Source organism: Silurus aristotelis (genome assembly GCF_946808225.1).
Source record: "Silurus aristotelis genome assembly, chromosome: 13".
NCBI lineage: Eukaryota > Metazoa > Chordata > Actinopteri > Siluriformes > Siluridae > Silurus > Silurus aristotelis.
This window is the reverse complement of record NC_139586.1, coordinates 1,317,101-1,337,941: the sequence shown is the minus strand read 5'-3', so window position 1 is coordinate 1,337,941 and position 20,841 is coordinate 1,317,101. Positions and strand designations below refer to the sequence as shown.

Below are 20,841 nucleotides of genomic sequence, written 5' to 3'. Positions count from 1 at the left end.
TTATGTAAACAAGGTGAGGGCTCGTCTGATTATCTCCTGACTCCCCTTCGTGACCTTGAATAGCCTCGAGCTGCATATGACATGATCAATCCACCAGTGTTAACCAATGCATAATCACCTATACATGTCTCCATTGCATAAGTATCTGTTAAGGTATAGAGAATAGCAGGCTGGAGGAGATTGACTAGAGGAAAGCTAAAATAACTCGTATTTACTCCAGAAATTTCAACTGTGGTGAGCAGAAAAAAACATCTACACACACACACACACACAACACATAGAATTTAGTGGTGGATAAGCTATGACATCTTTAGACCACATTAGGTTTCACTTCTGTCAGCCAAGAACAGGAAACGAGTGAATATATTGGGCATTGAGAACGGACAAACTCTCAAGACCGATAGATACTACATGAAGATCAAGATTTAAGATCAGGACATAAACCTTTTAGATAGCATTCATTCGGACAAAAAGGTTAAATGAAGGTCATCTTATTTAAAACAATGTGCACGGAAAAATACTTATTAATCTCATATCGTCATTTGCGCTACTGGAACTGGTCGTGGTGGTACTGGGAAGGGAAGTGGAAGCTCAGTGGTTAATATATTGGATCTTTTTGGCTCAGAAGGTCATGAGTTTAAATCCCAGCTCTCACTGCTGGGCCCCTGAGCAATTACTGCTCGGTGTATGAAAATGTGATCTTGATAAGAAGGGGCACTTTTTAACAGCATAATCTTTCTTCGCATCTCCCAGCGATTTTGGAAAGCTGGTGCCAGACATGATCCTAACCCCCGTCCCCCCCGGGGGGCACAGAGAGTTAAGGGCTTTGCTCAAGGTCCCAATAGTGGCAGATTGGCAAAACCGGGGCATGAACCCACAACCATCTGAGCAGTGTCACACAACATAGTGAAAATCTTTCTTCGCATATCCCAGCGATGTAAGGAAGCTGGGGCCAGTCAGGAAACAGCACCCCAGAAGCAAACTGGGGTTTGAACCTGCAACCATCTGATCAGCGACACTGAACATTCATCAATTTGCTATTGATTCTAACCGCATTGCTACGACTCGGACAATAAACTCGAACCAATCCCTAACCTAGAACGACAGGGTATGAACACGACACTTCACCAAACCCAGAGTCCGTGATACGGCCACACAGAGGGTGGTGCTGAAAACATTTCAAGGGCCCGGAATGTCTCTGTGATGCGTTTATTTCTGGTTTTGTTTTGTGGCGAAACGCACGATGACGAACAGATTCATTCTGCACGAAGGTGTGACACATGATTACATCACCGTGGATTATTACAGGAACAGGTTGACAAAGGCACGGGTGGCATCTTTCAGCTTCAGGCTTAATGTTTTCACACTTTCACAAGATCTTTTATGGTAGGTTTTTTTTTTGGTAGGCCTTCTCGGGCGGATCAGAGCCTATGACTTTCTTGGATATTAAGCATAGTCTACATGTTCGGGGTAATATGCTGTTTTATGCACATTAATTGATGGGATCATTGTCTCGGGATGTGATGGGATGAGATGGGATGAGATGGGACTGTCCTGGTGGCCTAAGGCGCATTTCTATGCCTGTATTGTAACCAGGATCTGATGGTCAGGTTGTGGAATGTATGGTATGCGCTCTGGAGGAAACCAAGTGACCTGCGTAGGGTTAAAGTAAACCATCCGACGCCTGTAAGAACCCTGCGTTCTATTTCTAATCGTCTCTTGGCGTTCTGTGAGATTTAATCAAACTTCTCGTTGCCTTTTGGCTTCGCGGCGAACCAACGTGAGGCGCATAAAACAAAATCAGATCAACGCTAGTCGTCCCGGACACCCCCGCAGCCCGAGTGACGAATGGATTGTTCCACAGTAGGTGGGTCTTTCCTGCGGGCACCAGAACGCAGATCAATGAAGCAGACGATTTCCCGAAACTGGTTGGACTGGACGAGGTGGGAATAAACCTTCATCTTCATCAGGCTGGGAAAAAAAATAATAATAATAACCATCCATTTTTTTTTTTGCTTGAGAGAACTACGCGAAAATAGTGCGATGTGGAAAATTACAGTTGTTCTGTAGCCTAATAGAACCGCATTACACAGTGTTATTTTTTTTGTATTGTTGTTACACGGACATTATCTTTTGATTCAACGCCGATTCGAGGACGGAGGAATTAATGATGATCTTTGCGAACACCGCCAATCCGGTCAGGACTCCGTACCACCGGAAGCAGGTAATAATGGTTTTATTACTAGGAATAATACGCGCAGGGACGCAGGCGCGCGATGCCGGACAGGCCACGGGACAGGAGCAGGATACCGGCGTACACTGAGGGGAGGAGGGGGTTATAATAATACAATATATTCCAGTATGTTTTATTATTTTTTTTTAGATAAACCAAACTCAGGGTTAGACATTTCCCGTCCTTATTTGAATTATTTATGAGCTCTTTATGAGTCGATACAGCCAGGCGTCGTGAGTGTCTACGGATCCGGTTTGCATCATCATGCATTCGACTCATCTGTTTTTTTAACCCTGTATTGTTTAGTATTTGCTCATTCAACAAAATAATAATGAAGATTGTGATGCGATTGGAAACGCGTCAACTGAGTGCCGAATTCGCTTCAGGATGAGTAACAAAATCAGTATTTATAAAAAGGAATCAACTGCGAATCGACTCCTTTTTTTTTTTTTTTTTTTTTAACCCGAATGAATTGCTTTATGAAGCCGCCTGGTGGACACGGGGGACATGGGACACGGGGGACACAGGGGAAGGCGACAGGATGGGTTTACTAACAGTTTTAACACGGAGACAGGAGGCTGTGAAGAAGGTGACTCGGAAAGATCCCGGGGCAACTTTGTGTCCAGAGAATCCTGGAGGTGTGTTCATGAATATTCATTAGCTTGTAGTGTATGATGCAGTGAATGGGCGTGGCCTGGACGGAAATTGACATCTATCTATCTATCTATCTATCTATCTATCTATCTATCTATCTATCTATCTATCTATCTATCTATCTATCTATCTATCTATCTTTGTTTGGTGAGATCTATCTATCTATGTATCTATGTATCTATGTATCTATCTATCTATCTATCTATCTATCTATCTATCTATCTATCTATCTATCTATCTATCTTTGGTGAGATTTCTATGACTGTATCTATCTATCTATCTATCTATCTATCTATCTATCTATCTATCTATCTATCTATCTATCTATCTATCTATCATCTATCTATCTATCTATCTATCTATCTTTGGTGAGATTTCTATGAATATATGTAGCTGTTTATCTATCTATCTATCTATCTATCTATCTATCTATCTATCTATCTATCTATCTATCTATCTATCTATCTATCCATCTATCTATCGTTGTCTGGTGGGATATCTGTCTGTCTGTTTGTCTGTCTGTCTGTCTGTCTGTCTATCTTTGGTGAGATCTCTCTATCTATCGTTCGTTCGTTCATCAGGACCCTTTAAACCCACTCAGTAAATACACAGCATAATGAAGTATATCGTCGTACAGCAGCTTTGAATGCAGCGAGATACACACACATACCCAAATGCCTACACACACCCCCGAGCAGACATTTGCATGTTTTCCTCGCGTATCTCGGCTCAGATCAGCGCCGAGGTTAGCAGGACTCAAAGATTTCACAGGTTATAGAAACCATATGGCGCAGGATGACTGCAGCACATAGTACGGGACCCAGGGGACACCAGCAACGCTTGAAAGATGGCCCGGAAATTGAATCCGGTCTTTTGCTCGCCGCTTTCCCTCGTGCCTCCTCCCAACATTTTTCAGTCTCTTTCTCTCCCTGTCTTCCATTCCTCCTCCTCCACCGGCTCCACAAACCTCATTGTATGAGCCGTATCACATGCCCCCTTTTCTCACAAACAGACACTCGAGATGGCGTTTTACATTCATTTGCCTCGGGCCGGTTGAACACAGGGTGTGTGTGTGTGTGTGTGTGTTGGTGGTGGTGGTGGTGGGGGGGTGTTGTTTGGTAATGGTGGGGGGGTTTGTTTGGCACCGTTTTAATCGAGCTCGTTGCTGCAGGAGTTTTCGCAGTGCAGATTTTTAAAGCAACGGCTTTTCTTTACAAAAAAAACCACGTTCCTGTGGTGGAACTCATCGGAGGGTTCTCGGCACATCCTCTGCGTTCGAGCTGTAACACGTTGCACCACGTTTGTGCCTTGACCTCTTCAGCTCGATCGGGTGACAGGAGCTTCGGAGCTCCGTGTCCAGGCTCACCTGAGCGTGCACGTGTGTGTGTGTGTGTGTGTGTGTGTGTGTGTGTGGGGCTGTGAGCTCATGACTCACTCAACCAGAAGTGGGTCAGTGTGTCAGAGAGCAGGAGGACACACACACACCCACACACACACCCACACACATACACATACACACACCCCTGGAGTGCTCTTGTGAGGTGTTTTTATTTTTTTTTTTTATGGTCCAACCACAAACACTCACAGGAATGCGTGCACCTGGAGTTCAATATCGCTTCACGCAACAGCTGTAATTCACACCACTGGGCTCCTCAGTCACTCTCGTTCTCGAAAGGCCCGTCTGCCGGTGTTTTATAGGCAGCCATTTTATGCGAGAGAACCGTTTTAATGAACGAGCCAGAAACAGGAAGTGATTCACTGATGTCAGCCGCAGTCACTAGACTCTGCGGTGAGGGCGAGGCCTGCGCTTCCTGTGCTGTCCCTGTGCTCAGCCTGGTCACATGACCTCTTTAAAAAAAGCAAAAAATAACAAAACCACCACCTCTTTCCTTGATTTTTTTTCTGTTCACACCAGCTGTTGATTCCGTATTAGTCATCCTGACTTCTCCTGTGTGAACGCATTTAGTGGTCAGGGGAGATGTTTCTGGCGTGACTCACCTCTGCTGCGACAGTCAGACTGTAAAACTCTTTTGTAGCTCAGATATTTTATCCTGCGCTTTGGGCTGTGGGTCGTTCATCAGGCACATTCTGGTGAAGAGGTGATTCATTTCCGAAGATTATAATTTTTTTCCATCCAGGCCGCGTTAAGACCCAGAGCTTTGACGTGACACTTACGTATTTTTTCTACGACGGATGAGGAAGAAATCGGGCGAAATCGAAATTCTCCGAAGTGTTTCGCTTTGTTTCGTTTAGTCCAGGATTTTATTTCGCCTTTTTTTTTTTTTTTTTATGCACTTTCTGTGTGTCTCCTTTATTATCAATAGAACAGTATGTTATTCAGCACCTATATAATAGCAAATCTGTTGATTTGTTCAAAGACACGATTCCTTGGAGTTTTTACGCTGAACCCGTGTTCAGTTTTTGAACAGAATTCCATGCTTTCGCAACCACATGGCAAAACGTTTATTGTATATTTATAGCGTTATATTACATTTATTTGTTTACATTGTAACATTGTGCAATTTTTATATTAGTTTTTTTGTTTAGATGCTCATTTCATTGTACTTGAACTCTGCCCAATCACAATAAAATCGAAGCCTATCTTGTCTAATCTAATACTGGGAACGTTTTAGTTTTTTTGCTGATGTCGGCGAATACCATACACGGCTTCACGTGCGGGAGATAAACGTCCGCATCCTTTCGTAAGCAGCTGAAATAATCGAATACAGAAGGATAAATTCCAGTCTCCGGAGTTCGGCGCAGAGGAACGATCCTTCGTTGTTCCGCGACGCTAGAACGTTAGATCGGACCGATACGAGAGCCTGCTCAGGCAGGTACGTTTGACGGCGTGCAGCCCGAACAGAGGAGCCGTGGTTACTGATTAGACGGTTATATGAGAGCGGGGCATGAGGGTGAATCCACGCACAATCTGAGTGTGCAATCGAAGCTCTGTAGCGCTTTCCAGCACCGGAGAGGCGTGAAGGGCATGATGGATAAGTGATCGGCCTGTTCCAACACGCTGCGCTCATGGGAATTTTCGTTCACACACAGAACTGGATTTTTGTATTTTTTTTGCTTAAAAAAACTTTTGTGACACATTTTCAAAGGAGTAGCCGAAAAAAAACTTTTCTAGTAAAAAAATTACATTTTTTTTATTTGTGTTCGCAGCCTCACGTTGCTCCGCCCACACATCCTATGGCTCCGCCCAGCCCAAGCACCAATAGCAGCACGAATAACAGCAGCAGCAACAGCAGCACGACCGGATGGGAGCAGCTCAGCAAAACCAACCTCTACATCCGCGGCCTGCCCCCATCCACCACCGACCATGACCTTGTCAAACTCTGTCAGCCGTGAGTACACACACACACACACACACACACACACACACACACAGATCTATCCTTGCGAGGACCTTCCATCTTTCCATTGAGACGATTCTCAAAGCCTAAACCTCTCCTGAAGTTTAATCTCACTTAAACCCTAAATGCAACCTTTTTTGAAAAGATTAATAAAGGAAATATCCCACAAGGTCAAAGGGGTCATATATTGTGAGGACCGTTTGGTCTAGATTTATGAAAAACCTCAACATCAACATGATTTACAGATTATTACTAAAAATTATATATCATTGGGTTTTCTATATGTTACGATTCTGATATTATGTTACAAAACATACATCAAATATATCAGCAAAAGTATTTGGACACCCGATTTTTTTCCAGCCGCATGTGGACCTTTTCTGCAAAACTGCTACCACAAAGTTGGAGGCACACAATTGTGTAAGATGTTTTTTTTGGATACCATGTTAAAGGATCCATGACGTTTTCCCTTCACTTGAACAAGGAGACCCAAACCTGTTCCAGCATGACAATCTGCACAAAGCCAGCTCCATGAAGATCTGCTTTACATGGCTTGGAGTGGAAGATCTGCAGCTATAGAGCTCCTGAATGAATGAATGAATGAATGAATAGCAACACCCTGAATGAATCTCCACAAAATCTAGTGGAACATCTTCTCCGAAGAGCGGAGGTTAATTATAACAGGAAATCGTGACTCAATGTGGAATCTTATGGTCAGGTGTCCACAAACATTTGTCCATATAGTGTAGGTTTATATGTAGTTTGAATATGTAGTATTTATTTATATTTGAAAAAATTGGCATGTCGTTTGCTTTTATGTTTAAGATCTAAGACACAGTTCTTTAATTGAGTGTTTGACTCAATGTTGATTAGTACAGAAAAAAAAAACCTTCACACCTTTTCCTTCTCTCAACCTTCCGATCTCCACTGTTTATAAATCTCTCCCCATCACGCTTCACGAGTCCCTCACGTGAGCATGGCTGAGGCATGTATCCCGAGGCAACAGCATCTATTTGCGTGACTTCTTCCCAACGCTGCCGCTGATGGAAATCGGCCTGTGTGAGGAAAGCAGGCATGATTCAGCAGATAAACCCCGCGGTTCGAATCTCGCGCAATCCCCCGGTTTATCGCGGAATTGCATTTTCCACATAACTAATTAGTTTTCCCGGTCTTTCGAGGACAGCAGGATAGACCAAAAAACATATAGGGAATTGTTTTTATTGAGTTTTATGTTGAGATAATAAAATGTATTGATGAGAAAATATGCTACACACTAGCAAAATAATAATGCTACAGTTACTACTGCTACTACTTCAAATACTATTACTGCCATGATTACAACTACAAATCTCCTGCTACTGCAAATACTCCTCCTATCACCACGTCAGTTATTGACTTCTCAAATCAATACAATTTGATTGGATTGGAGCCCTGAGATTGGTGCTCTGGGATTGGAGATTTAGAATTGGAGCTCTGGGATTGGATCCCAGTAATTGGTGCTGAAGGATTGGAACCCTGGGTTTGGAGCTCTGAGATTAAGATTGGGTTCCAATCCCAGTTCCTGCGATTGGAACCCAGGAACAGGTGCTTTAGGATTGGAGCTCAGGGATTAGATCTCTGGGATGGGAGCTTTGGGATTGGTGTTCTAGGAATGATTCTATGGGATTAAATTGCTAGGATTGGAGCTCTGGGATTGGTGCTCTGGGATTAAAGCTATGGGATTGGAGCTCTGGGATTTGAGCTATGAGATTAGCGCCATAGGATTGGAGCTCAGGGATTAGATCCCTGGGATTGGAGCTCTGGAATGGGAGCTCTGGGATTAGAGACGTAGGATTGGAGCTTTTGGATTAGATTCATAGGATTGGAGTTCTGGGATTAAAGCTCTGGGATTGGAGCTCTGAGTTTTGAGCTCTGGTATACACAATTTTTTTTTTTCAATTTTCGCTTCTGCTTTTTAAAATGCAGTGTAGTCCTGAATAACAGCCTCTATGTACAAAGAGACGAATCTTTTCATTTTTAGTGCTGCGTGCAGTTTACATCAGAAGTAAATAAAAAATAAAAAAACGTCGTTCCCGCTGTGCACACTGAAAGATGAAGGCGATGGCGTTTGCAATTAGGAGAAATTGACGCCTCGTTCTGACGCTCTGCATTTTATTGACCTTTTTACCCCATCAATCCCCCCTGAGTGTGTAGAGGGGGTGGTTGATGGAGTGAGAGTGTGAGTGTACGGTGCATGCGAATGTGAAGGACGGACATTCCTGTCACGGGTTAATTTATCCTCGGGCGCTCTGGGGAGTCCCGTCATCGACCATGGTAATTCTAGAAATTGGTTTTTGTGAGTCAGCTAGGGAGTAAAGCCTGTTATCTCCACACATCACGATGCACTCCAGGTTGCTCTTGCATGCCGGTTTTAGCGCCGCAGCTCTGACGGTCGTCTTGCACAATAAACAAGCTCCTACTGGTTCTACGAGCGCAAGGAATAGTTTTGGGCCCGTTTGATTTACTTTGACATGCTCCAGGCTGACACATGCCATCGTAGCGAGCAGGAAATGGGGCCTCCCTACCCCAGAAGGAAGGGGTCAAGGCCAAGGTCGGGTGGGCCTCCATGCTGGAGGACCACGTGATCTGTTTGGCGAAAGCCCATTGGCTCCCTCCCCCCCCTCATATCTCTCATTTCACTTCATGGGATTTGCCAAAGAATGCTGCTTATGCACGCTGTTTATGCAGCATACCAAATCAGAGCTTTTATTCAATTTAGCGTTACGGAAATTCGACTCGCTTCGCAGTTTCTCCTGGAGCTTAGCTAGGTCTTGAGAAAAGCAGACGTCTGGGCTTTCGTTTCGAATTTCCTCCACAGCAAATTGTTGGGGGTTTAGACGTTTTAAAAGCGAAAGGCATTTCGAGACCGGTTTTATTTCTTTATTTTCCTGCGAGGAGAAAGTGCAAACGTCGAACAAACCCCGCGAAACAAACCAAGACAGAAGTGAATCCTTCTCTTCTGTGCATCCAAAACTGCAGGCGTCCGTCTCAGGGGTGTTGAGAAACACACTCGGCTATGCCTGCTCTCATTCATCATGCCTTACTCACTGCCTGATGATGGAAAAAACACACACACACACACACACACACACACACACACACACACACACACACACACACACACACACACAAGCAGCCCAAGGCCTTGGTCAGTGCTGTGACTGTGGAAGGACTTCCTCTGAACTCTCTGCAGTAATCACAGGCTGCTTTCCATCAGCAGCGGCGTCTCGGTTTTCGTCACGTAATTGCCGCACGCACTTCCATCGTAGTCACGGCCGATTCGCCGTATTCCTCACACAAAGACTTCTTTGTCTTCGCGTCGTGCACCTTAAACAAGCGCCAGCTCGGGACCTGGTGCTTCCTGTGTGTGTGTGTGTGTGTGTGTGTGTGTGTGTGTGTGTGTGTGTGTGTGTGTGTGTGTGTCATTTATCTTAACTCACACATTCCTCTTTCTTCATGCCGTGTATGACACGTGTAGACAGACTGTCTGTCAGCATGATGCATTTATACTCTCTCTCTCTCTCTCTCTCTCTCTCTCTCTCTCTCTCTCTCTCTCTCTCTCTCTCTCTCTCTCTCTCCAGGTATGGAAAGATCGTCTCCACAAAAGCCATCCTGGACAAGACCACAAACAAATGCAAAGGTTTGTATGATCGCGCCGCCTTTCTTCAGCTCAGCATAGGGCTTCGTTATATCTCATTACATCTTTCAATTTATGCAAAAAATATCATTTTATAGCACGTAAATCAACAGTAATTACAGGATTAGGATTGAGATTTGGAATTGGGGTAGGGAAGGTTGAGGTTGGGAGGACTCGGATTAGGGTGAGAGTTGAGGATAGGATGGTTAGGGTTGAGGTTATGTTTGAAATTAGGGTTGGGATTAGAAGTATTGGGATTGGGATTAGGATGATTAGGAGTTAGAGTTAGGATTAGGGTTAAATTTGGGGTTAGGGTTAAAGTTGGGGTTGAGATTGGGTATGGGATTAGAAGTATTTTAATTAGGATTAGGAGGTTTAGGATTGTGATTAGGGTTAAGTGGGTTAACTTAATGACTGGGAGGGCTGGGATTATGGGTTCAACAGATAAAGATGCAAAAGAACGCAAGACAGGAAAATGGTCAGGAGATAAAACAAACTTGAAAGGTCATTATAACAAAACCACTGAGCATAAACACGTTAACACCTGATGAACTGCGCTGTAACGTTGGTTGTGTCACAGTTCGAGATTCAGAACAGGAATCGAATATTTCCGCAGGGATTTGCTTATTCGAGTGTTCCAGGGAATCCATCAATCCATCACAGTCGCATTAACGTGAAATTAACGCTAAGCGTCTCTTTCTCAGGTTACGGCTTTGTGGATTTCGACAGTCCCGTGTCTGCACAGAAAGCCGTGGCGGCGCTAAAGAGCAACGGAGTTCAAGCTCAAATGGCAAAGGTGCGACAGCAAACTCCAACACTTTCTTCTTTTTTTATAGGCTTTACTCACATCTCCGTGAGAACGTTGTTTTGCGAGAGGGCGCCAAATTAGCGTTCTTTGTTCAGTTTTGTACACCAGGCGGCAGCGTGGAGCAGTCGTGTCAAGGCCGCAGAGGGAGTCAGGAAAGGTTGGGTGGGGGGGGTGCTATTTGTTTAGCAAAGCGGCAAGGAGAAAAAAAAAAAACTCACACGGTCCATTATTAAACAGACAAATTCCCCCTGAAAGCTTTTGTGCACACGTGAGCGTAAGATCACATCTTTAGACTCCTTTTACAATAAGCTTCTCTCTCCTGCTAAGATGTTATAATAGACTGTGTTTCAGAGAGATCTACGCTCGTTCAGGCACAAGGGCGTTAGTCAAATCAGCTACTGATAGAGGTGAGGCGAGGTGAAGAGGTCTTTCTCTATAAGCAGGAGATCTTCCACTCCAGCGCATGGAAAGCGTGTTCATGGAGCCCGTTATGTTCACTTTAGGTCTTGCAGGAGCATGTTTGGGGGTCCAGTGAAGAAGAAATTTTATGCTACAGCAAAGACTTGTACAATTCTTCACCTATAACAGAAGTATACCTGGAGAGAAGTGTCCCAATACTTTTGGTTTCTGTCACAATATTCAGTTCGTTTAACGCTGTTATTGTACACACCTGCAGTGTGAGTGTGTGAGTGTGTGAGGGAGTTACTCCATGTTTAAAAGCCTTCCTTTCACTGCACTGACCTCCTCCCACTGCTTCTGCTTCAACGTTCAATTATTCAGCATTTCTCCTCTGCCCAGCTTTGATTCTGTTCTAGAGCATCGATCAGCCGTTTGTGCTCCAGTTTTTGTTTGAGATTCACCTTGTTCTTTTTTTTTTTTCCTTAATGCTGTTCCTCCTTAAATGAGACGAGCTCCCAGAGTCAGCCAAAGTACGCCCGTACGCCGATCCATCGCCATGGTTACGCCCCTTTGCTTACTAGAGTTGGATAATAAATCCAGGGCACCCTCAGAAACCAGATTGCTTCACACAGAAAGAATGTCAGATTTGCCTCGGGAAAACGGCGGCTCAAATTAAGCCTGACGTGTCTTTCCTGGAATGCACAACTTTTTTTTTTTTTTACGGCGAAGCAGATGTGGATCGAACAAAATAAAAAAAAGTCGTTCAGAATGAAATCCGAATTGTGTGAAACCATTGTGTTAGATGCCTTCAGAGAGCTGAGATCCCTTTTAGAAGTCCAGCTTTTTAACGTTCTTCATGTTCCTCATTCGATTGGGTTGCAGCAACAGGAGCAGGACCCGACCAACCTGTACCTGTCCAACCTGCCCGTGTCCATGGACGAGCAGGAGCTGGAAAACCTCCTGAAGCCTTTCGGACAGGTCATCTCCACTCGCATCCTCAGAGACGCACACGGCATGAGCCGGGGAGTAGGTTTCGCCAGGTCAGTGCGCACACACACACACACACACACACACACACACAGAGTTCGGTTCAATTTCAGTACAAAATTACAGAAGAACAAATGCCAAATATAGAAGAATTGCGGAAGAAATGCAAAATATAAATTTGCTTGTTGTTTTTTGTTTTTTTTTATTAACGAAGTTTATTATCATTATTATGTGTGAACAGTTTACATTTTTAAAACAATTTGAAATAAAATAATATATAAAATTCTATTTTATGACATTTTATAAAATGTTATATATATAAAATATATTATATATATATATATATATATATATACAGTGAGGAAAATAAGTATTTGAACACCCTGCTTTTTTGCAAGTTCTCCCACTTAGAAATCATGGAGGGGTCTGAAATTGTCATCGTAGGTGCATGTCCACTGTGAGAGACATAATCTAAAAGAAAAAATCCAGAAATCACAATATATGATTTTTTTAACTATTTATTTGTATGATACAGCTGCAAATAAGTATTTGAACACCTGTCTATCAGCTAGAATTCTGACCCTCAAAGACCTGTTAGTCTGCCTTTAAAATGTCCACCTCCACTACATTTATTATCCTAAATTAGATGCACCTGTTTGAGGTCGTTAGCTGCATTAAGACACCTGTCCACCCCATACAATCAGTAAGAATCCAACTACTAACATGGCCAAGACCAAAGAGCTGTCCAAAGACACTAGAGACAAAATTGTACACCTCCACAAGGCTGGAAAGGGCTACGGGGAAATTGCCAAGCAGCTTGGTGAAAAAAGGTCCACTGTTGGAGCAATTATTAGAAAATGGAAGAAGCTAAACATGACTGTCAATCTCCCTCGGACTGGGGCTCCATGCAAGATCTCACCTCGTGGGGTCTCAATGATCCTTAGGAAAGTGAGAAATCAGCCCAGAACTACATGGGAGGAGCTGGTCAATGACCTGAAAAGAGCTGGGACCACCGTTTCCAAGGTTACTGTTGGTAAAACACTAAGACGTCATGGTTTGAAATCATGCATGGCACGGAAGGTTCCCCTGTTAAAACCAGCACATGTCCAGGCACGTCTTAAGTTTGCCAATGACCATTTGGATGATCCAGAGAAGTCATGGGAGAAAGTCATGTGGTCAGATGAGACCAAAATAGAACTTTTGGGTCATAATTCCACTAAACGTGTTTGAAGGAAGAAGACTGATGAGTACCATCCCAAGAACACCATCCCTACTGTGAAGCATGGGGGTGGTAGCATCATGCTTTGGGGGTGTTTTTCTGCACATGGGACAGGGCGACTGCACTGTATTAAGGAGAGGATGACCGGGGCCATGTATTGCGAGATTTTGGGGAACAACCTCCTTCCCTCAGTTAGAGCATTGAAGATGGGTCGAGGCTGGGTCTTCCAACATGACAATGACCCGAAGCACACAGCCAGGATAACCAAGGAGTGGCTCTGTAAGAAGCATATCAAGGTTCTGGCGTGGCCTAGCCAGTCTCCAGACCTAAACCCAATAGAGAATCTTTGGAGGGAGCTCAAACTCCGTGTTTCTCAGCGACAGGCCAGAAACCTGACTGATCTAGAGAAGATCTGTGTGGAGGAGTGGGCCAAAATCCCTCCTGCAGTGTGTGCAAACCTGGTGAAAAACTACAGGAAACGTTTGACCTGTGTAATTGCAAACAAACAAATATTAACATTGACTTTCTCAGGTGTTCAAATTCTTATTTGCAGCTGTATCATACAAATAAAAAGTAAAAAAAATCATACATTATGATTTCTGGATTTTTTTTTTTAGATTATGTCTCTCACAGTGGACATGCACCTACGATGACAATTTCAGACCCCTCCATGATTTCAAAGTGGGAGAACTTGCAAAATAGCAGGATGTTCAAATACTTATTTTTCTCACTGTATATATATATATATATATATATATATATATATATATATATATATATATATAATAAAAAAAAAATTATTATATCGATTTAATTGAGTAATCCATTAAAATACGACAAATTAAATAAATGCAAAAATGAAATGAAATAGTTTACATTTGTTAGACCCCATTTGGGTAATACACGTGTATAAAAGTGTGTGTGTGTGTGTGTGTGTGTGTGTGTGTGTGTGTGTGTTTGGCAGGGGGGGTTGCATTTAATATTTAACTTTCTCAAGAATTGTTCTACTTATTTCAGCCTACTTGAACAAATGTCTTCATTCCTTCCGTCCCTCATTCATCCACTCTCTCATCCATTCTCCTTGCAAGCGAAATTCTTGAAGCCAGACATAAAATGCAAAAGAATCCGTATCTCCAGACGGTCGCAAAAACGAAAGTGGCAGTTTTATAACACGCTACAAATCATATTTCCAGCACGGTCGAGTCGAAACAGTGACACTGCGCTAACTCTTGTCTCTCTTTTACTGTATTGTTGTAAAAAGGATTGCATCTGGTACACGTGCACCAAAACCCAAAGCCCTGTACCCAAATACATGTACTGTTACACCCCTAATGCATACGTGTGTGTGTGTGTGTGTGTGTGTGTGTGTGTGTGTGTGTGTGTGTGTGTGTTTTCTTTTAGTTTTTTTGTTTTTTTATTCAGAGCACCATCTGGCCCGCTGTGTTCAGGTTTAGCCATGCAGTAAAAGCAGGTCAATCACAAATGTTTTTTTTCTCTCTCTGCCTCAGGATGGAGTCTACAGAGAAGTGCGACGCCGTGATCTCTCACTTCAACGGGAAGTTCATTAAATCTGGAATGCTGGGTAATTAAAACGCAAAAAAAGCCCTCGTTTTTATTAATGTTTACAGAATCTTCAGAAAATCACAAAACGAATAAACGTGTTTCCAGGCGCGTCGGAACCGCTGCTCTGTAAATTCGCCGACGGAGGCCAGAAGAAGCGTCTGGGTCAAACCAAATACGTTCCCAACGGGCGAACCTGGACCCGGGACGCCGAGGTGAGACTAGTAAGTTCATCTCCTGTGCTTTATACGACGCTCTGGATTTCTACTCACTGCTGTAAATAATGAATAATATCAGAAAAAAAACTTACCATAACAACAATATGGTTTTCGTCATCGGAATTGCTTTTTTTTTGTTTTTCAGAGTGGGATAACGTTGACCTATGACCCCAATGCTGCTGCGCTCCAAAATGGGTAAGCCCTGCCAGATGTGCTCCATTTGCCTTTGTTCATGATAACCTCCAGTCTTCTGGAAAGTTGTGCGGAAGCTGCGGGGGTGCATTCAGCATGAGCAATTCATGTTCACTAGGTTTGGGGCTCTAGAGCAGGAGATCTAAATTTATTTAATTTTTTTTTCCATCTTCATGGATCTGGGATTTTTTGCACTTTTTTGAGCATCCCATTCCACCTCCCATTTGCCGTTATAGGAACTTCCACTCTCCTGAGAAGGTGTTCCTCTAGATTTCAGAAGCTTCTACATCCTCCAACCCTATATATCATATATCTTTTTGGAAATGATAGTTTGGTTCTTGTACGAGATTTATTAGTTTGGAGAAGAACCTCATATGTCTGGAAAAATACGCTGGGTGTCCCAATACTTTTGGCACCATCGCCCTTTTCCTGAATTGTGTAGATGAAGCGTCTTGATTTTGTCTTCTGTAACACATTCAGGTACTACACCCAGCCCTACAGCATGGGGAACAGGATACTGACCCAGACAGCCGTGTCTCCGTACCTCTCACCCGTCTCCACTTACCCGGTATGACCTCCTGCCATCTCTCCATCACTCCATCTCTTTCTCTCCACTATATTTTTAATGCTCTTTCCAAGTCTGCTTTCTACCATTGGACAGAGTGTGTTTTGTTTGTCTGAGTAGATGTACCATGTAAGATTATAAAAAATACCCAGCAGCCTTTGTGGTCCAGCTCGGAGCATCTCAGGCGATGAGCAGAACGGAGAACACAGCAGCTGTGTCAATGTAGTTAAAAGTCTTTTGTGCCGAGTCGTTTGCTTTCATACAGCACCTGCTCTTAACTCTGTGTGTGTGTGTGTGTGTGTGTGTGTGTGTGTGTGTGTGTGTGTGTGTGTGTGTGTGTGTGTGTGTGTGTGTGTGTGTGTGTGTGTGCAGGTTCAGAGTCCCTCCTGGATGACACATCAGCCTTATATTATGCAGCATCCGGTAAGAGACCAAAAAAAAGCATTAGTTCACTTCCTCTCTCTCGTTCAACCACAGCAGTGTCACCACCATTACAGATACTGTGAATGAGATATACAGGGGTTATTGAGATACCAGAATATGAGATATTGAGGGTTAATGAGACATTTGTTGGGGGTGAATGAGATGTGAGAATACGAGATATTTGAGGGTAAACGAGATGCGAGATATTGCGGGTAAATGAGATATATGAGGGATGAAATGGGGGTGAAATGAGATAAAAGCCTTTTAAGTCATTATTTGAAAGCATTAGGCAATCAGACCAGCATTTCACACACACACACACACACACACACACACACACACACACACACACACACACACACTGACCCTATTTTTATTTTTATTTTGTCAATTAATAAAATTTAATCTGTAACATCTGATTATGGAAAATGGTGAGTGTGTGTGTGTGTGTGTGTGTGTGTGTGTGTCGGTGAGTGGGTGTGTGAGGAGGTTTCACTCAAGAAACGAGTTTGGAAATGGAAAGAGGAATCTGTTCTCATTCATGTGATCCTCACCCAGTGATGTCTTTCTCTCTCTCTCTCCTCTCTCTCTCTCTCTCTCTCTCTCTCTCTCTCTCTCTAGGGAGCTGTTCTGTCGCCCTCTATGGACCACCCCATGTCCCTGCAGCCGTCCTCCATGTTGGCTCCTCTGACGCAGCAGATGGGCCACCTCTCCTTAGGCGGCACTGCCACTGTAACGTTTACACAAACCACATTTCGATAGACTTCCCCGTAACCCACCTCCTGTAATCGTGGTGTTTAATTTGTATGTGCTTTTTTTTCCTTTCCAGTTTATTCCGACGAACACACCTATGCAAGGAGCGTATATTCCTCAGTACGCTCACATCCAGGCGGCTGCCATCGCCAGCGAGGTACGGAGGTTTGTTTGATATCAGCACATCTTCGAAAGGGTTCTTTAGCCGCTGTGAATATCCAATAAATGCAAAAAAGTTTAGCTTTTCATGTTATCAGGAAGCGGGAAGAAAAACGTTCATGTGGTCAATGACTCGAACTGGAGACTCCTTCCATAATAGGCTATAGAAATGAAAAAAACGCAGATTATTCCGTTCGGATCATGTGACGCGTCATCTGTGCGAGTCCTTGTTGCTATAGAAACGTGATCGAATATAAAGCCAGCAAATTCAATTCAGCGTATAAAACAATACTCTGTATCCAGAAGGTGTTTCTCTCAGGGTGGTTTGGTGTTGATGGAACGTACGATTCACAAGCCTTTGTTTGAGTTTCAGGATCCCAACGTCCAGGCCCAGGACATGACCTCCAGCGATCCCTCCACCTTCCCATACCAACCGAACAAGCAATAAAAAAGGTAACCTTAAGAGTAACGCCACGTTTACGCGTATTCACGTTCTCTCCCGTCGCGCGTCCTCATCGCCCGTGTCTGTTTTCCAGGTGAGCGGTTTGGGAGGCGGAGTCAAAAGAGGGCTACTATAACTACAGGCTTATCTTCCTCTGAACAGGAAGTGACATCACACACAGAGGGAAAAAAAGACACCTTTACTTTGCACAGGCTCCTACAGAAAAAAAAAGAAAAAAAAAAGAAAATACACGTAAAAAGTCCACGGTTTGAATCAACTTTAACAACCTCAAAGACCCGCAGCAGGTGCATCAGCAAACGCAACAATGCAACTCATCGCAGACGGACGGACGGCTAGACGGACAGACAGACGGCATAGGAGAAGAGAAGTACCTTTTATTTTGCTAAAAAGGAAACAGGATGAACGCTTATTTTGTACCAAGGACTTCAGGAACAGACCAAAGTCTGTGAACACTGGACTCCAAAAACAAAAAAAGAAAAAAAAAAAATTGTAAAAAAAAACAAAGGAAAAAAAAATACAAGATGCAGTGTGATCGTACCTTTAGATGCATGAGAGGACTTTTTAGTATGGTTTTTAGTGTGTTTTTACTGACCGTTTCTCTCTCTCTCTCTCACACACACACACACACACACACACACACACACACACACACACACACACGAATACACAATGCTGTGGTAGTAGCGATGGGGAGGTTTCTTTCGTTTTTTTTTTTCTTTTTGCTTTTGTCTTCCGCACTTTGCCTTCTTGGTCCGTAGTAACAGACATTTTTGCCTTGTAAATACCGGGTTTAGATTCTATCGTTTGACGGCCGGCGTCGCTCTTCTCTCCTGTCTGTCAAAGCGGATGAATAAATCCACACGCTTTACTGTAGGGTGTGTGTGTGTGTGTGTGTGTGTGTGTGTGTGTGTGCGCGCGTATGAGAGACGGGGAAAAGATGAAATTCTGCCGTCCTCCGAAGTCTTCTTGCCTTTTTAGTCGGAACTTGATGTGGTAGTTGTAGACGAAGCTGTCGTTAGTGTAGGAACGGGGGACGGTTCAAATGGTGGGCGGGGCTTAGCAAGGGATACATGGATTTGTGGGCGGAGCTTAATTGAGATATTGATCATACAGGATGCGATCGCCCTTCGGGACAGATGAGTAGTTTTTCAGAGATCGGATTATTGCCTTTTTGTTTTTTGTTTTTTTTTATGCCAGTTTTTTTTTTTTTTTTTTTTCCTTTTTTTTTTTATCACAGTTGTGTAGAAATTTCTTGTACTGAGAGGCAGAAGTGCAATGTTTCTTTTTAGCTAGAGAGCAAGACTTGTACAGAAAAAAGAGATGCTTTTTTTTTTTTTTTTTTTTTTTTTTTTTTTTTTTAAACGAAATCAATCATTGGAAGGAAAATCCTTTTTTATTTTTTTTATATTAATCCCCCCCCTTTCTAGTTAATGGCAATATTAAGGGCTGCAGCTGTCAATCAGAAACGAAGATGCAGTGACTTTAGAATCAGATAAAGTGGATTCTGTTAGAAATGAGATGTTTGTAGAGAAAACGAAGGATAAACCCAAATCCTTCTGGGGGGAAAAAATGAACTGATGAACGCTGACCTCTTCGATCGTAAATTATAATCAGGTCCTTCATAGGAAAGAATTAAGGCAATAAAAAAAAAATAATCAAGGCAATTAACGATACACTGTATAGACAAACGTTTGTGGACACCCGGGCATAAGATTCAAAACGCGCTTCTTTTTGAACATTTGCCGATATAATGACCTCCACTCTTCTGGGAAGATGTTCTACTAGATTTTGTGGTTCACGCAAGATCTTCCTCGAGATCTTTCACAGACCAGTGTATAGTATATCTTCATGGAGCTGGCTTTGTGCACAGGAACAGGTATAAACTATTTAATACCACCATCACCATTCTAAAAATCAGGTGTCCCAATACTTTTATCTATCGTGTATTTTCGTTCCACCAAAGACCATTTAAAAAAGAAAAAGAAAAAAAAGCGCTCCTATCATTACGGATTAACGCTAAGGTGCAGGTGTTTGTAGATGTTCGGCTATTCGGAAAATAAAATTGTGCCTTTTTTTTCTCGGTTTTGATCAAGTTTGTATTCACTTGTAATCTCAGACGTGAAGTATCTGAGAGCCGCGACACGGAAAAAAACGCTAAACCAATCAAAAACTCACGCCGCAGATTCACGAGACGCTTTGGTCTTTAACTTCAATAGAGTCACGTGTGTCTTTTTTTTATTGTTTGTTTGTTTGTTTGTTTTAGGCGGCCGTTTTTTTTTTCTTTTGATGTCCAGGTCAGCTTGGCCGTCGATCTACCTCAGAGTTGTATCTGTCGTCTGATTGGTCGGGTTTGCAGGTCTATCCTGTCCAATCAGAAGAAATGAAAAAAAAAATAAAACATACAAAGCACCAGCTCTGGAGCTGGGATCATACAGGACTTCACATTTAACACATCTGTTCATTCTTCAAAGGAAAAGTTTTTATGTGTGGGGGGGGGGGGGTTATTCGTGTGTTTTTTGGTTTGATTTTTTTTTTTGGAGTTTGTTTGATGATTTTGAACATCTGGATAGAAACAATGGGCCTCTTCGTGGCGGTATGGAACGCCTGCGTGACTGCTTTGAAATAAAATTTAAACAAAAAACGTTTTCACGCAAGATATCGAGGCTCAATCCGATCAACCAAAGTAACGCATTTTGTCATCGAGATGTATTTAAACATGGAAATTCGATGAGGGACTGTTTTTTCAGCTTCACCTCACACAATCCTTCACGTCCACATCGAGAGACTGCAGGTTAAAGGGAAAAAAAATCAGACATGATGCACAGGATTCACATTTTCTTTTATATATATATCTAATTGCACACACACACACACACACACACACACACACACACACACACACACAGTTTTGCGAGTGGTTAAAATGTACAGCGACAACGAGGACAACAACGACGACAAAACCTGCTCCTGTGTTTGTCTATTCTTCAATTGTTCTACTTCTTTTGTTGTTTTTTTTTATTTAAACGCTTTTTATGTTTTATTTCTATGATGATTTCCTCTGTGAAAAACTTTTGAATTAAAGACAAAGCTCAAACCTGGTTCGGACGGACCTTCTGCTTTATTCAACTTGGGAGATGTTGTGAAATCTGCACCAAACTTGTGTTTTTTTTAGA

The 20,841-nt window shown here is 42.9% G+C and overlaps 1 protein-coding gene across 2 annotated transcripts; it reads left to right on the top strand.

The window, feature by feature from the left end:
- The first annotated feature begins 1,207 nt into the window (after positions 1–1,207).
- Positions 1,208–17,894, top strand: rbms1a (RNA binding motif, single stranded interacting protein 1a). Of its 2 annotated transcripts, none has more exons than XM_083557746.1 (14): positions 1,208–2,224; positions 6,056–6,237; positions 9,867–9,925; positions 10,627–10,718; positions 12,012–12,169; positions 14,844–14,917; positions 15,004–15,119; positions 15,259–15,308; positions 15,786–15,873; positions 16,243–16,293; positions 16,915–17,025; positions 17,123–17,203; positions 17,579–17,658; positions 17,742–17,894. In XM_083557746.1, the coding sequence occupies exons 1-13, from the start codon at positions 2,168–2,170 to the stop codon at positions 17,651–17,653; spliced, it is 1,194 nt and encodes a 397-aa protein (XP_083413872.1). In that variant the 5' UTR covers positions 1,208–2,167; the 3' UTR covers positions 17,654–17,658; positions 17,742–17,894. The 2 variants fall into 2 exon arrangements, with proteins under 2 accessions (XP_083413872.1, XP_083413873.1); XM_083557747.1 differs by having other exon boundaries at positions 1,861–2,224; positions 15,004–15,110.
- The last annotated feature ends 2,947 nt before the right edge of the window (positions 17,895–20,841 follow it).

Coding starts and splice junctions, on each gene's coding strand:
- rbms1a (XM_083557746.1), top strand. CDS start 2,168: ATGATGATCTTTGCGAACACCGCCAATCCGGTCAGGACTCCGTACCAC. Junction 6,238..9,866: donor CTTGTCAAACTCTGTCAGCC/GTGAGTACACAC, acceptor CTCTCTCTCCAG/GTATGGAAAGATCGTCTCCA. Junction 9,926..10,626: donor GACCACAAACAAATGCAAAG/GTTTGTATGATC, acceptor TCTCTTTCTCAG/GTTACGGCTTTGTGGATTTC.